At 36.9% G+C, this 12,764-nt stretch overlaps 2 protein-coding genes across 3 annotated transcripts; one reads left to right on the top strand and one right to left on the bottom strand.

The window, feature by feature from the left end:
* The first annotated feature begins 138 nt into the window (after positions 1-138).
* LOC147542539 (Ribosome recycling factor) lies at positions 139-4,000 on the top strand. Its single transcript, XM_086633783.1, has 8 exons — positions 139-494; positions 901-1,044; positions 1,136-1,251; positions 2,304-2,395; positions 2,658-2,679; positions 2,762-2,830; positions 3,485-3,553; positions 3,642-4,000. Exons 1-8 carry the CDS (start codon positions 269-271, stop codon positions 3,720-3,722), a joined length of 819 nt encoding a protein of 272 aa, XP_086489909.1. The 5' UTR covers positions 139-268; the 3' UTR covers positions 3,723-4,000.
* A 791-nt stretch (positions 4,001-4,791) lies between these two features.
* Positions 4,792-11,313, bottom strand: LOC147542538 (ankyrin). Of its 2 annotated transcripts, none has more exons than XM_086633781.1 (4): positions 10,804-11,313; positions 7,437-7,712; positions 6,643-6,780; positions 4,792-6,501 (listed from the first exon to the last, which is right to left on the bottom strand). In XM_086633781.1, exons 1-4 carry the CDS (start codon positions 11,125-11,127, stop codon positions 4,945-4,947), a joined length of 2,295 nt encoding a protein of 764 aa, XP_086489907.1. In that variant the 5' UTR covers positions 11,128-11,313; the 3' UTR covers positions 4,792-4,944. The 2 variants fall into 2 exon arrangements, with proteins under 2 accessions (XP_086489907.1, XP_086489908.1); XM_086633782.1 differs by having other exon boundaries at positions 7,437-10,564; positions 10,640-11,302.
* Positions 11,314-12,764: the final 1,451 nt, after the last annotated feature.

Raw genomic sequence — 12,764 nt, 5'->3', positions numbered from 1 at the left:
GCCATTGGTGTGAATAATACACGTACAAGTTGCACGTGAACTTTAGTGGCATTCTGGTAGTTTCTTATGTTTCTCTGGTCATTTTAGTTTCTTTCAATGTAGTGGCATTTTTCGTGATTTGCCGGTTTAGCGAGCCTTAAACCCTGATGCGTGAATTTGGACCATATAAAACCACAAAACCCCTCAAACCGAGTTCATTTTTTCCAGAGGGATTTCATTTTCCTCCCGTAAAACCCAGTGAGAGAAGATTGTAGATGAAACCCTAGAAATGGCGATTTCACTTAGACGCGCTTTATCTTCGAAAAATCTATCTCATCTTCTACGAACTTCGTTTCGTTCTTGTGATCTCTCATATAGTTCTTCCTCAAATTCAAATCTGTTTAACTTCGCTCCAGAAAATTCTCTACTCGGAACTCATCGCCATTGCTCTGATCGTTTAGGATTTGATTTTCTTAGTGAAAGTCGAAGAGGATTTGCTAAAGGAAGAAAATCAAGTAAGCTCTCTATCTCTCTTTCTCTCATAATGGAATTGATTTGAAGTAGAAGCATTGATTCCAGTAGTGTTTGAAAACTAATCTGAAGCATAAATTATTGAATCTTGTGATGAAGTAAATGAAATCTGATCGAGTTTTCATAGTGTTCAGTTGTTAACTTGTGTGATTCGTAATGAAATTTCAGTTTGATCCATATCTTTCTCTTTCTCATCACGAAATTGATTTACAGCAGAAGCAGTGATTTTAGTAGAAATGGTTGAAAACTAATCTTAAGCATAAAACATTGAATTTTCTAATGAAGTTGATGAAATCTGATTGCTTCTTCATAGTTTTCGGTTCTTATAGAATCTGAGTGAAATTTCAGTTTGAATATTTAATTTGGAAATAAATATGAATGTGTTTGTAGAGGACAATGATGGTGGGAACACAGTTGAAGTGGTACCAGATATTGGACCTACTGTGAAAGCAACTGCTGTATCACAAATGGAAGCAGCAATAGTTGCTTTATCAAGAGAACTGAGTAAATTAAGAACAGGAAGAGCATCTCCTGGTATGAAAATTTTGAATTTATTGTACTAGTAGATTTGTGTTTGGTACTCTAGTTAGTACTTAGCATGAAAAATTCGAAAATGTATTTACAGGAATGCTTGATCATATTATTGTGGAAACAAGTGGCGTGAAGTTGTCCCTTAATCGTGTTGCTGTTGTTTCTGTCATTGATGCACAAACTCTCTCAATTACTCCTTATGATCCAAATGTAAGGATCTGTACTTCATTTTCTTAAGTTGCTTACCAATTTATTTAGTTGCATATGTTGTACTTCATATATACTAGGCTCAACCCATCCCAGTAGTGCGCGGACTGTTCTGCCGAACACATCACACATGATTTAGGTACCCGAGTACCTTACAAAATGATCTTGTAGTTTGTATGTCTATCTTAAGTCCAAGATGTCACAGACTAATAGGTTTGGGTCTTGGTGGAAGTGGTTTATCTCATGTAATTATAGGGCACTAATAAAGTCAAGGTAGTTTAGATGGCTTTAAAGTCCCATATGATGACCTTTAACGGTATTTATAAGACCCTTAATGGTCCAACTATCATGCTTATGACGATTAATGTGCTTATTCAATTCATGGTGTACATTAATATTGTTTCTTAGAGTCTTAGTTATGTATCAATGCAGTGAAATGACTCTTGGAGTTGTCAATTTTTTGTAAAGAATGGCATAACTCGTGCCTCCAGGCACATGCAGTGCAGTCGACTGCGCTAGCATGTAGCAAGTGATACTTCAAGAATATACATCATGTTCCAAGTATATTGATGTGATTTTAGTGAACATACCTCCCTTTATCAGAATTTATTGATATTCGTTTAGCAGAAATAAGCCTCCCGTTAAAGCAACCTTTTTTTTTTATCTCCTTTTGAATATACTTGATTTGCATCTGGAGACAAATGTCCCACTGACAAGTTCCTATTTTGTGATTTTGTTACATAGATGTATAAAGTATACTCGATCTACATTACAACCGGTTATCTCCTAGTAACTTGATTGTCATCTGTAATCCACTCTGTCTTTTTTTTTTCTCGATTAGCTGAAATTATTTTCTACAAACTTAGATTGGAATACGAGTTTCAAGTGGACATATAACTTAACGGTTGTGATGCACAATGTCTAAGTGTCCATCTATAGTCTATTGCTTAGCTGCTCTGTCTTGGTGCATTTACCTCAAGTTATTGGTTTATGTTGAAATATCTGTTTTCTTTGTAAACAATTCACAGTTCTTGTAATACTCTAATTTTCTGCAGGCCATAAAGGAGTTAGAAAATGCAATTGTTTCATCTCCACTAGGTATAAATCCACAATTGGATGGCCAGCGGCTTATTGCACCTATACCAGCGTAAGTTTTAATACTATCTAAATTCAGTTTTGCCGCCTATAGCATACCGGTTAGGTTCAAAAATATTTCTTCATTCAGAACTTTGATAAGCGTCAAATCCGTAGATTCGCATAAAAAATGTCTTGCAATTATTTGCAAGGTTTCTAGCAAAAGCACATTATCTTCTGTCTATTGTTTATACTTTCTAATGACAAGTTTAGACCATGAACTATTGCTGGCTCAATTCCTCTTAACACACTACTTTTTTGGTTGGTATTGGCAGATTGACGAAGGAAAATATGCAGGTGAGTTCAATCCTAGTGTTTTTTTTCTCCTTTCGAACACCCAAACCCTCGTAAACTCATTTCATCGTGGATTTCTGACTAGGCGATGTGTAAGGTGGTCACTAAATCTGCCGAAGATGTTAAGCAAAGTATAAGAAGGGCCCGCCAAAAGGTATGATTATCAAAGTACAACTGTTTTCTCCTGATTAAGTGTTTTTATGCCCTTTAGTCTATATGATGAAAGAATGTAATTATCCATCTAACTTTGTCACTTAGGTCTAGAACAAAAAGGAGAAATTTAACAGATCTACTGTAACACTGGTGTGATAATCTGCGATATAGATCCTATATATCAAAAGCATGTTTTATTGTTTTATGATTTCATTTTATCTTGGAGATCTTTTGTGATTAGACGTTTCGACGTGATTTAGTTATCCAATTTGGAGTAGTATTCAAGTGACAGTTACAATTTTTATGCTCATCTAGGATATCTAGGACTCTAGGTATAAACCATTTCACATTGTCATTCTGCACTACAACTTACAATTCTCGAATATCCCGTTGCACAAATAATCTACTGTGCAGAAGCAGTGGTTTAGTCTTCCCGTCGTTAGTCTCTTCTAAGGTATCTCAAGGAACAGGTAAATCTTTTGGAAACACTAATTTGCCTATCCCGGAAAAAGCTTCATGACCATAGATGGTTTGGGTGGTTCAATCGTATTCAGATGGGTTACGTCAGTGACTCAGTTAAAAGCTTTAGTCGATAAGTTTCATATTAATTGTTCAGGGGATAAGTGTGATGATGAGGGCAATTTCATTTTTCCAGGCATTTGATACAATAAAGAAAGCAGCTTCAAGTATCCCCAAAGATGATGCAAAAAGACTCGAAAAAGAAGTGAGTAACCAACCACCCATCAAAAGAATCCATAAAAACTGAGTTATGTTTTCACATTCATCGATCTAACATGATTCTGTTTCCCCAGGTGGATGAGTTGACGAAGAAGTTCGTCAAGTCGGCAGAGGATATGTGCAAGGCAAAGGAGAAAGAAATAACTTCTGGTTAAGTTTTCATCTTTGGTATTTCCTTTTTACTTGAATTGTTTTACACGAAGGGGTTTTACTTTCACTATTTTGATTGTTTCTTCTAGTAAATTATACACCAAGTTTTAGTGTGATGACTCTTAGAGTTTAATTTAATCCCCTTTGTGTAATTTCGCTTACTATTTAGAACTCCATTTTTCAAGATTAGGAGGTTAGAGTGAGGTTACAGTTGAAATGAATTTCAATGTGACTGCCATGTTTTGACAGTTTTAAGTTATATATTTCTTCTATACCGTTGAAAGAATGCGTGGTATTTTTATTTGTTGAAAGAATGCTTAGTGTTTGTTTTCTACATATTCTCTCTCTTCTTTACCGTTTAGTTAGATTTAATATTTTGAGCAGAGTAAGAATATAGTTTTCTCCAAAGGAAAATAATCACTTGATAAACTTCAAAGAGAACTTGAAGTGATAAGTGGAAATTTTCACTAGCAAAAGCTAGTGGTCACAATGTGGCCAGTCTAAGCTCTAACAGGCCACTCTGCCAGGCCATCCTTCTGAAAAGCTACCTGTTTGCAGGCCCTAACCAAACGATCCTTTAACCGCAACTGCTGGGCCTCTAAATGAGCCGGGAATGATGGCCCCGTAATTGATCTGCCTAAGAGGACCCAGGACTGCTGGCCCTATTGCCGGGCCTTCAACTGGAATTACTGGGGGTACTAGTCGTGGGAATGCTGGCCGTTCAGCCAGGCAGGGGACTGCTGGGCGTTTAACCGGGACTACTAGACATTTAGCTGGGCCAACAACTGACCTGTAACTAGGCTCAGACTCTGTGGGCCTTCAAGTGGACCCAAGACTGCTCAACTTGTAACTGGTACGGGAACTGATGAGTCGTCAACTGGACTGGAGCCAGGATTGGTTTTTAACTAGGGGCCTGCAAAGATGGGCCCAAACTGACGGGCAGAACTGCAGAAGGGTGCTCAGAGGGCCTCACTGTCATCTGTGGCATTGAGGTAAGAAGAGTCGGGCGTACATTAGTTGTGCTGTGTTTGGGCCGAGCCTGGGTAGCCCGGCCCAGTTGACACCACTAGAAAATTTTGTCAAATCAACTTCCACTTCAACTTCAGGAGGAACCAACCATTTACATTGAATGGCTAATAGGAACAAACAAGAAACAATGTACTTTGAGATAAAGTACGTCCCTGAAACCTACCCTTTCTTTACAAGAAACACCATATTTCTCTCATCTCACTCTAGGATCCGCTTCTTACCAAAGATAGCTTCCCTTGTCACTAGTTTAATCCCTCTAACCCATAACTCAGCAGTTTCCACACCATTCCCACAAACAAAATGAACCTCCTTATTCTTAGTCGTCACCACTCTAAAAACCCCACTCTCGTTTCCATCACAACCTTTTCTCTCTCTATTCTTCCTAAACCTAGAACTCGACCCAACCTCAACTTCCTTACAAACTACATTCCTTCTACTTGACTTCCCCCAACACAATGTTCCCGTTTCACTGACCATCTTGACCGTTTTCACGTGTGGTTTACCTTTCCCACCTTTAGTGTGTTTTCGTACGTTAGCTCCGTTTAGAACAAGAACACGAGCGAGTTGATCTAATATCAAGTTCTCCACTTCACTTCCGATTCCGTGTTTTCGTGCGAGCGAAAGTGTTGTTTCCCCTCTTGCTGTTTTAAGATCACATCTAGCTCCGTAAGATATCAAAAGTTTACAAACACTACTGTGTCCTTCTCTTGCTGCTAACATAAGTGGAGTATAATCTTCTCCGTCCGGAGCATTAATGTCGTAACCTCTACTTATTAAGAGACGGACTGCTGCTATATCACCACGACGAGATGCACAATGAAGCACGAAGAAGCCTCTTGATCCTCCACGAGTTCCCTTTTCAAGAGCGTACTCGAGTAGTACCTTTTCGAAGAGATCTCGATTTTGGTTTAGTTCGGATAAGTTGATTGCAGTCTGACCAGATTTGTTGAACAGCTTCACGTCTGCTCCTGCGTAAACAAGTAAGCGAAAGGCTTCTACGTGACCTTCAATTGCTGTAACCATCAACGCTGAAAATCCTTTATCATCTTGTAAATCGAGATTAATGTTTGGTTGGTTGATTAGAATCTTTAGATTTGAAATGTCACCAACACGTGCAACGAACATCAATGGAGAGAAAACTGAAAGATTGCTCGACCCAATTGTCTTCCCCGATCGAATTATGTCTAGTACGACTCTTTCGAAGTTTAAGCTCCATCTGCTTGATTCAACAATGGATCTGACAGATTGACCAGAAGAATTCACTAAACCAAAATCTGCACCAGCAGAGGCGAGAACTCGAAGACATTCATCATGTCTACCTTTCGCACTGATCATGACAGCTGTCTCGCCAGATTCTGTCCGGGAGTTAATGTTGCAGCCAGCATTCACCAAGCACTGAAGAACTATGTCGAATCCAAGACGGGCAGCCATGTGGATAGGTCGAAATGAACTATTTCGAGTGGTTTTTACCATGAATTCTTTGTCAACCCCATAACTTAGAAGTACATCAAGTGCTCTGAGATTAGAACACAAGATTGCGTGGTGGATGAGAGTTCTACCGAAGTGTTGGATATCGGGGGAGTGGTGTTTGAGAAGCATCTGCAAAATGGAACCGCTGGCTTCGTAATATTCTATAGCACACCAAATAATGGGGTAGGGTTCTGCTAATCCTGCTCCCACTTTATATTCTTCATCGGAATCTTGATCCCATGACCAAGCACCTAATCCAACCTTAGTATCTGTTCTCACTCCAACCTATATAAATTGAAATAAAGAGAGAAAAACGAATCAGACTGCATTCCGAAGAACAAAGTACTTCAAATGGCAAGAGGAAGTAGTACAAGGATCCATTAACAAAGACTACAATGTGTTGATAATGTTTAATTAGAGCTTTACCTGTAACAACTGGTGAACGACAGAGACCTGCCTGCTGACAATTGCAGCGACAAGTGCTGTACAGTCGGCATTTGTATGCAATGAAGGTCTGGAAGATTGGAGGAGCACACGAGCCGTTGCATTTGGATCAACTCCACACTGCACATATATATATCGTAATGAAGCTGGACCTTTTTGTTTTATCTTTTAAGGCATTATTCCTGTCTTAACTATTCGGTACTCGTTTTGCTTGTGACGAGTTATGCTACTGATACAAAGAAATTACACTATAAACAGCACTATCAATTATTTTACGCGAAAAATTGTTTCAGTGTGTTTTAATTTGTTACCATTTTGGTGAGGAAATCGCAAAGAGGATCTTCCTAGAAAACAACTGGTTATAAGAGACAAAAAACAGCAGATTGGTAGGGACCGATCACTTAAGCAATTCTAGTAATTTGGTTCTTTTGGTTTTTGGCTGACTATGTACCCACCTATCACATGGGTGGGTCTCATCGAAACATGTTGAAAACCAGTTGACGAAATCAAACTTCGAAGTATGGTGCAAGGGCCGACTAAAAACAATCCATCTTGATTAAATAGATAGAAGCACTAGATCCACTAAGGTGGTGTTTTATTTTTCATTGCTTGAATCTGACTCAAATGGGTCCAAAATCAATTTAAATCAGTTATTCGGACGAGTCATATCACGAGTCAGACAAAAACAAACATTTTGAAATCTGACTCGAGTCAATTCAGATCTTTAGTCCGATTTCAGAGTAAATGCAGATAGATAAATAGGATGTTTATTTTACCTTCAGTAGCTTGTCAGCAACATCAAGAAATCCTCTGCTACATGCTGTGACAAGAGCATGAACAGCAACTTGGGGCCGAATCATGTCGGATCCCATTAGGATTTCTGTTAGCTCTGCTTGTCCAAGGTAGCTTGCTTCAAGTAAAGCTTCTTCACAAGCTAGTTGTGATGCTCCTGCCTTGAGTAAGATCTTGAGTATCTCCATGTGGCCCTCTCTAACTGCTGCCTTTGTCGCGAACCCTCTAAACAATTTTTGGTTCACATCTGCTCCAGCATTCTGTCACGCAGATACGATAAAAGTTTACAGTAAGAATAAAATGTACCTTGGTATAAAAATATTCTGTTCCTATTCTTCAAATGGTACCAATTATTATAGTGACGGAGGAGAATTAGAATACACTTATAATACAAAGTAGTTTCTTGGATTCCTTTTGAGTACAAGATGCCAATAACACACAAAGACAAAAAGGAACAGTAGAAATGTTGCAGACAAATGGATATGGAAATAATGAATTTCCATTAATGAGAAGGGGGGGTTGAATGGAGTTTGTTGTATTTAAAATTTCTTTATCTGGATCAAAGAAAATACAGTGTATAGCAAATAGTTGAACCTTATCCAAGCATCTAATTTACCTTCACTTATTTATGGACAAACAACACATTGAGCACAAGTTTCAGAACCCAGTCAGTTACCTTGTGTTTGTTAGGGAGCCTAAGTGCTAAACCATGACAAAAGAAAGTCTCATGACCAACTACATAATATCTAGGGCTTGTACGCTCTTCTTTCTTAAACAACGAGATTCAAACCCTGGTCTCTCCAGTGAGAGATACACATATTACCATCCAACCTAAGCAACCCAATAAGTAAATAACAGAGGCCCTACAACAAAACTTATGGACGAACTTCAGTGGTTCAGCGAAACGACAAACCCAACTTGACAAAAACATCAAATATCAAACTAATCAAATGATAAAGTCATCAAACCAAGCTTACTTTTAGTTCATATGGTAGTCAATGTATGGGGTTATCTATCAGTTACAAATTGGTAAACAATAAAAAGTAAAAAATGAAAAGAAAAGAAAAGGAACAAAAAAACAAAGAGAAAAGAATATGCAAATTATTACTGACTCAGAAGTTATTTGTATCTATAGGTACGAAATCTGAATGAAGGTACAACTAGGGAAATATAATACCCTAAAGTAAAACATACTTCCCAGTGGTTAAAAGACAAGCAGCAGGAAAATGCCAGATGACAACCATATTGTGTGCATGCATTTATTTATTTTCTACATCATCTTGATAGGTCTGTAGGAAAGAGATGGGCCAACCATATAGTGTACACATCAGTTAATAAATTCTTCAAGAACCAAACACTTTTTTGTACAATATCTGTACTGTAAAGTATAGCTAGCTTTGATCCCAACTCCATATGAATGACTGTAATAAATAATTGAGCTTAACCATAAGGGTCCCAATTGATAAGCAATTGAAAAATGTTAGAGTGTAATGAACAAGGCCGGATTACAACAAGGAAGGGCGGATTTTCACCCAATCCATCAAAAGAGAGCGAAATAATATTGGGCGAAATTTAGAAGTCCATGTCGGTTTTTGGACTGATTATTTAGGCATCCTATCACCTCTGTAAGCAAGTTAGTACAAGATTTTGTGATGAAATATAGATGACAGAAATAGTTTATTGGGTACTCCACAAACAAAACTTAAGCTTTGTGAAACCCTCAATCAGAATTGGAACTGTCCTCTTTGTGAAGATTTATTTTTTTACCACTAAGGACATGACCTGGTCAATCCAGCTCACCTGCAACTATAATGTGGATATAAAGATCTCCTGAGATCATGTATTTCTCATGATTTTGTTTGTCAGGTACATGTGAATTTATGATTTGGTGAAGTTTTAACAAAAAGAACACAAAGAAGGTGAGATGTTGATTTATTCCAGTTTCAGCTTTGTATTTACTATTCTATAAGCTTTACTGATCACTGAATCACTGACCTACTAAAACCAGTGACTGCTCAAATGCTTTCATTGTGCTTATTTTAGTTTATGTTAATTACTTCAGTTTTGCTGGAAAGTTGACCTTGATTTAGTGACCAAAGCTGTTATTGATCCCAAGACCACCTAGTGCTGGATTACCAACACTCTTTTTCGAAATCTCAACTTGGGTTTCTAGGGAGTGATTAAGATTTAAGAGGGCCCATGGAGCCATGATCAGTTGGGTTCTCGATCCAGCACGAGGTAGCCATGATGTTACGACGAAGAACAAACAAACCAAGAAAACAATAATGAAGTAAAGAATCACACATAATACAAGATATTTAAGTGGTTCGGTTGGTGAGACCCACTCCACGGCAAATAATGGCAAAATGATTTTCAGTATAAATGAAATCAATATCAAGGAGATGTCTCAAGGATTTTGGTAATTGTAAATCACTAAAACTCTAGCACCCAGTCACCTCTAACAAGTATAAGAACACATTGTAGATCTTGTAGAAAGTAAGCATAATCATACTTGATATTTTAGAAGAATGAAATACTCCTAGAATAATTTGACTAGAAAATGTCGAAAACTCAAAACTAGGTGTTCATAATTATTAAGAAGTGGTCCTAGAATCGACGAAAAGATCAAGATTTTGCTATGCTGTATGTGAGACAAAAGAAAGATTTCTCATGAATTACGATTTTAATAGAAAAAATAACAAAAGAAGAGAGTGAGTCAAAACCCTTAAAAAGAAATTGAAAAGGACTGTTGAACCACAAGAAAGGAAAAGAAAAGAGGACATTAGAAAACTTTGATTCACAGCAAAATACCTACGAAATTTTATTTGATCACTTAGAATTAGAGAAACTAAACACATTTAACAGAGTAATCCTAATTTTAAGCAAATTTAACAGCTTAAAACTAAACAAATCAGAAAAATTGGACTAAAATTCGAATTAGAAATGGATATCACTAATTTCTTAAGAAAATCAAGTCCCAGAGGACCTAAAAACTTCCACAATTAAGCTTCAAAAACTTGAACATTTTTGAAGATTAAACACATCGAAACCAAATAATCCTAATTTCAAATACCCGTCACATTAAGCAGATTAAGAGATCTACGATATTTCACTGAAATTCGTATCTCGAGAAGTTAACGAAAAGAACAAAATCATCAAATGTGATGAAATTTTGATTTACAAACACATTCAGAGTTAAAATTTTCCATTTAGAAAGCCAAATGTGAGTTGCGGATTATGATTCTCAAATAGAATTTCATTGTCACCAAAAAGGAAAACCTAATTTTAGCAAAAATAGAGTGAGACTGAAACTCGATTAAACAACAAGTGATCAAAGAAAAACTAGCTTACCAGTAGTTTACGAACGAGACTGAGATTTCCAGAATGAGAAGCAAGAAACAATGGCGTAACATCAGATTTAAACTCTTCATACTCGATCCGAACTTCATTAGGCGATTCATCATTCAAAATAACTTCTGTTTTCTTCGTTTTCAAACAAACAGCACCGATGAAGTTCACATCTACTGAAGAATCAGAAATACATTGAAATGCTAAATTCAGATCATCAACATGAGAAGCTTCGATGAGTCTTTGAGAAACTTCTGCTTCGTAATTAACCGGAAAAACTTGTTTTCCGGTGAGAAAACCGGTGTTACTGTGACTAAAAACCATCATTTCTCGGTGATGATTTTGGAGATTGTTAGAGAGAAGAATGAGTTCAGATAATGTGCATTGGTTTGCTCTCCAACTGAAACAAACTCTGTTTCTCTCTCTAAAACTCTGGTTCTATGTCTGTCTTTTTCTCTCTCTCTAAAAATTTCAGAGGGAAGTTGAACGAAACGAGCGCCACGGAGAGTGAGAAAAAACTTGGATTTTAATAGGCGAAGATTTTAACTGAGAGGTTCGTATTAACCATGGTTAAATAATTTGACTAGGGTTAAAAAATAACTGTGGTCTCCACCACCAGTACCACCTACCTAGACCGGCCGATGAGATGTGATAGCAAAAATGTTTAAAGAGTTAATTCCTATATGGCCCCCTACTTTGTGACCAGCTTCCTTTATGGCCCCCTTTTTTTCGTAAATTCAAATATGGCCCCCTATTTTCAAGTAAATGTCCAAATTGTCCTTCCTATTTATAATTTTTCAAAATAAAATTAAATACATTCCACCTCACCTCTAAACATTATAAATAGGAAGGACAATTAGGACATTTACTTGAAAATAGGGGGCCATATTTGAATTTACGAAAAGAAGGGGGCCATAAAGGAAGCTGGTCACAAAGTAGGGGGCCATATAGGAATTAACTCATGTTTAAATTACCTTCTTGTATACACTTTTGTCCACGGTGATAGTTGCATGGTTAATAGGAATAGTGGTAATTTAGTTTTCACACTCTTTAAAAGAAAAATTAAAATTGTTCGTTATTCTATTCAAATACAGTGTACATGAATATGTACTTGTATCATTGTTAGAATGAAAGAACGCGAGAATGTGAAGAAACTTTTCAAAAAAATCATAGCGTCGCCTTAAGAAATAAGAAATTTTAGCAAACTTTAAACAAAAGTATGATTTTTGACATTCACTCAATTATTTTTCGTCTAATTTGTGCAATCAGATTTGGACAAAATTTCTGAATGGGTCAAAATGGAAAACAACTTTGATATAGTTTATAGTGATCCAATATAGGGTGCCTAAAGAAGTTCATCGTCTCATTTTTGTCTAGGTTGGGGGTGTATTACAATGTTGTAATTTTTCTCTGTCATGGCGAAGGAGTTTTTATTGACTAAGAGGGTAAGACACATATGATGAAGTCTCGATGCTAAGCCATTTTATGTCATTTATCATATCAGAGATGCTGATACTCTTTACTACTTTCTAGAGCAAAAAATACAAATTTACTCTCAACAACCTTTTTCAACTTTTTATATCTCTACAATTTAACCTGAAATCGAATGTACGAGAAATAAAACATTTATTATTAGTTATGCGTCCGGTGAATCAAACCTGTAGCTATTCTTAAGTCGAAAACTCGACTTTCTCTCACTCTAAAAAAATATAGTGAAGTGAGACTCATTTACACCATAATCATGTGTTTCTAATAAGATTTGTTAATAGATGGGAGTCAATGGAAACCTGCATGGAAACTTTACTATAAGACATTAGGCTGATTCTAAATTTTAGGTGTCAGTAGTAGAAGCTCTTTGGGTGTATAACCATCAAGATTCAAGAGACAAAAAGAAAGACAATGTGGTGTGCTTATTAAGCAAGAAACCCGGAGACTTGTAGCATTCCTTCTCACTGGTCCCCTTA

The sequence above is a fragment of the Eschscholzia californica genome, unplaced genomic scaffold (assembly GCF_041429995.1).
Source record: "Eschscholzia californica isolate CP2 unplaced genomic scaffold, dmEscCali1.0.p SCAF_4, whole genome shotgun sequence".
NCBI classification, from domain to species: domain Eukaryota; kingdom Viridiplantae; phylum Streptophyta; class Magnoliopsida; order Ranunculales; family Papaveraceae; genus Eschscholzia; species Eschscholzia californica.
This window is presented reverse-complemented; position numbering and strand designations above follow the sequence as displayed.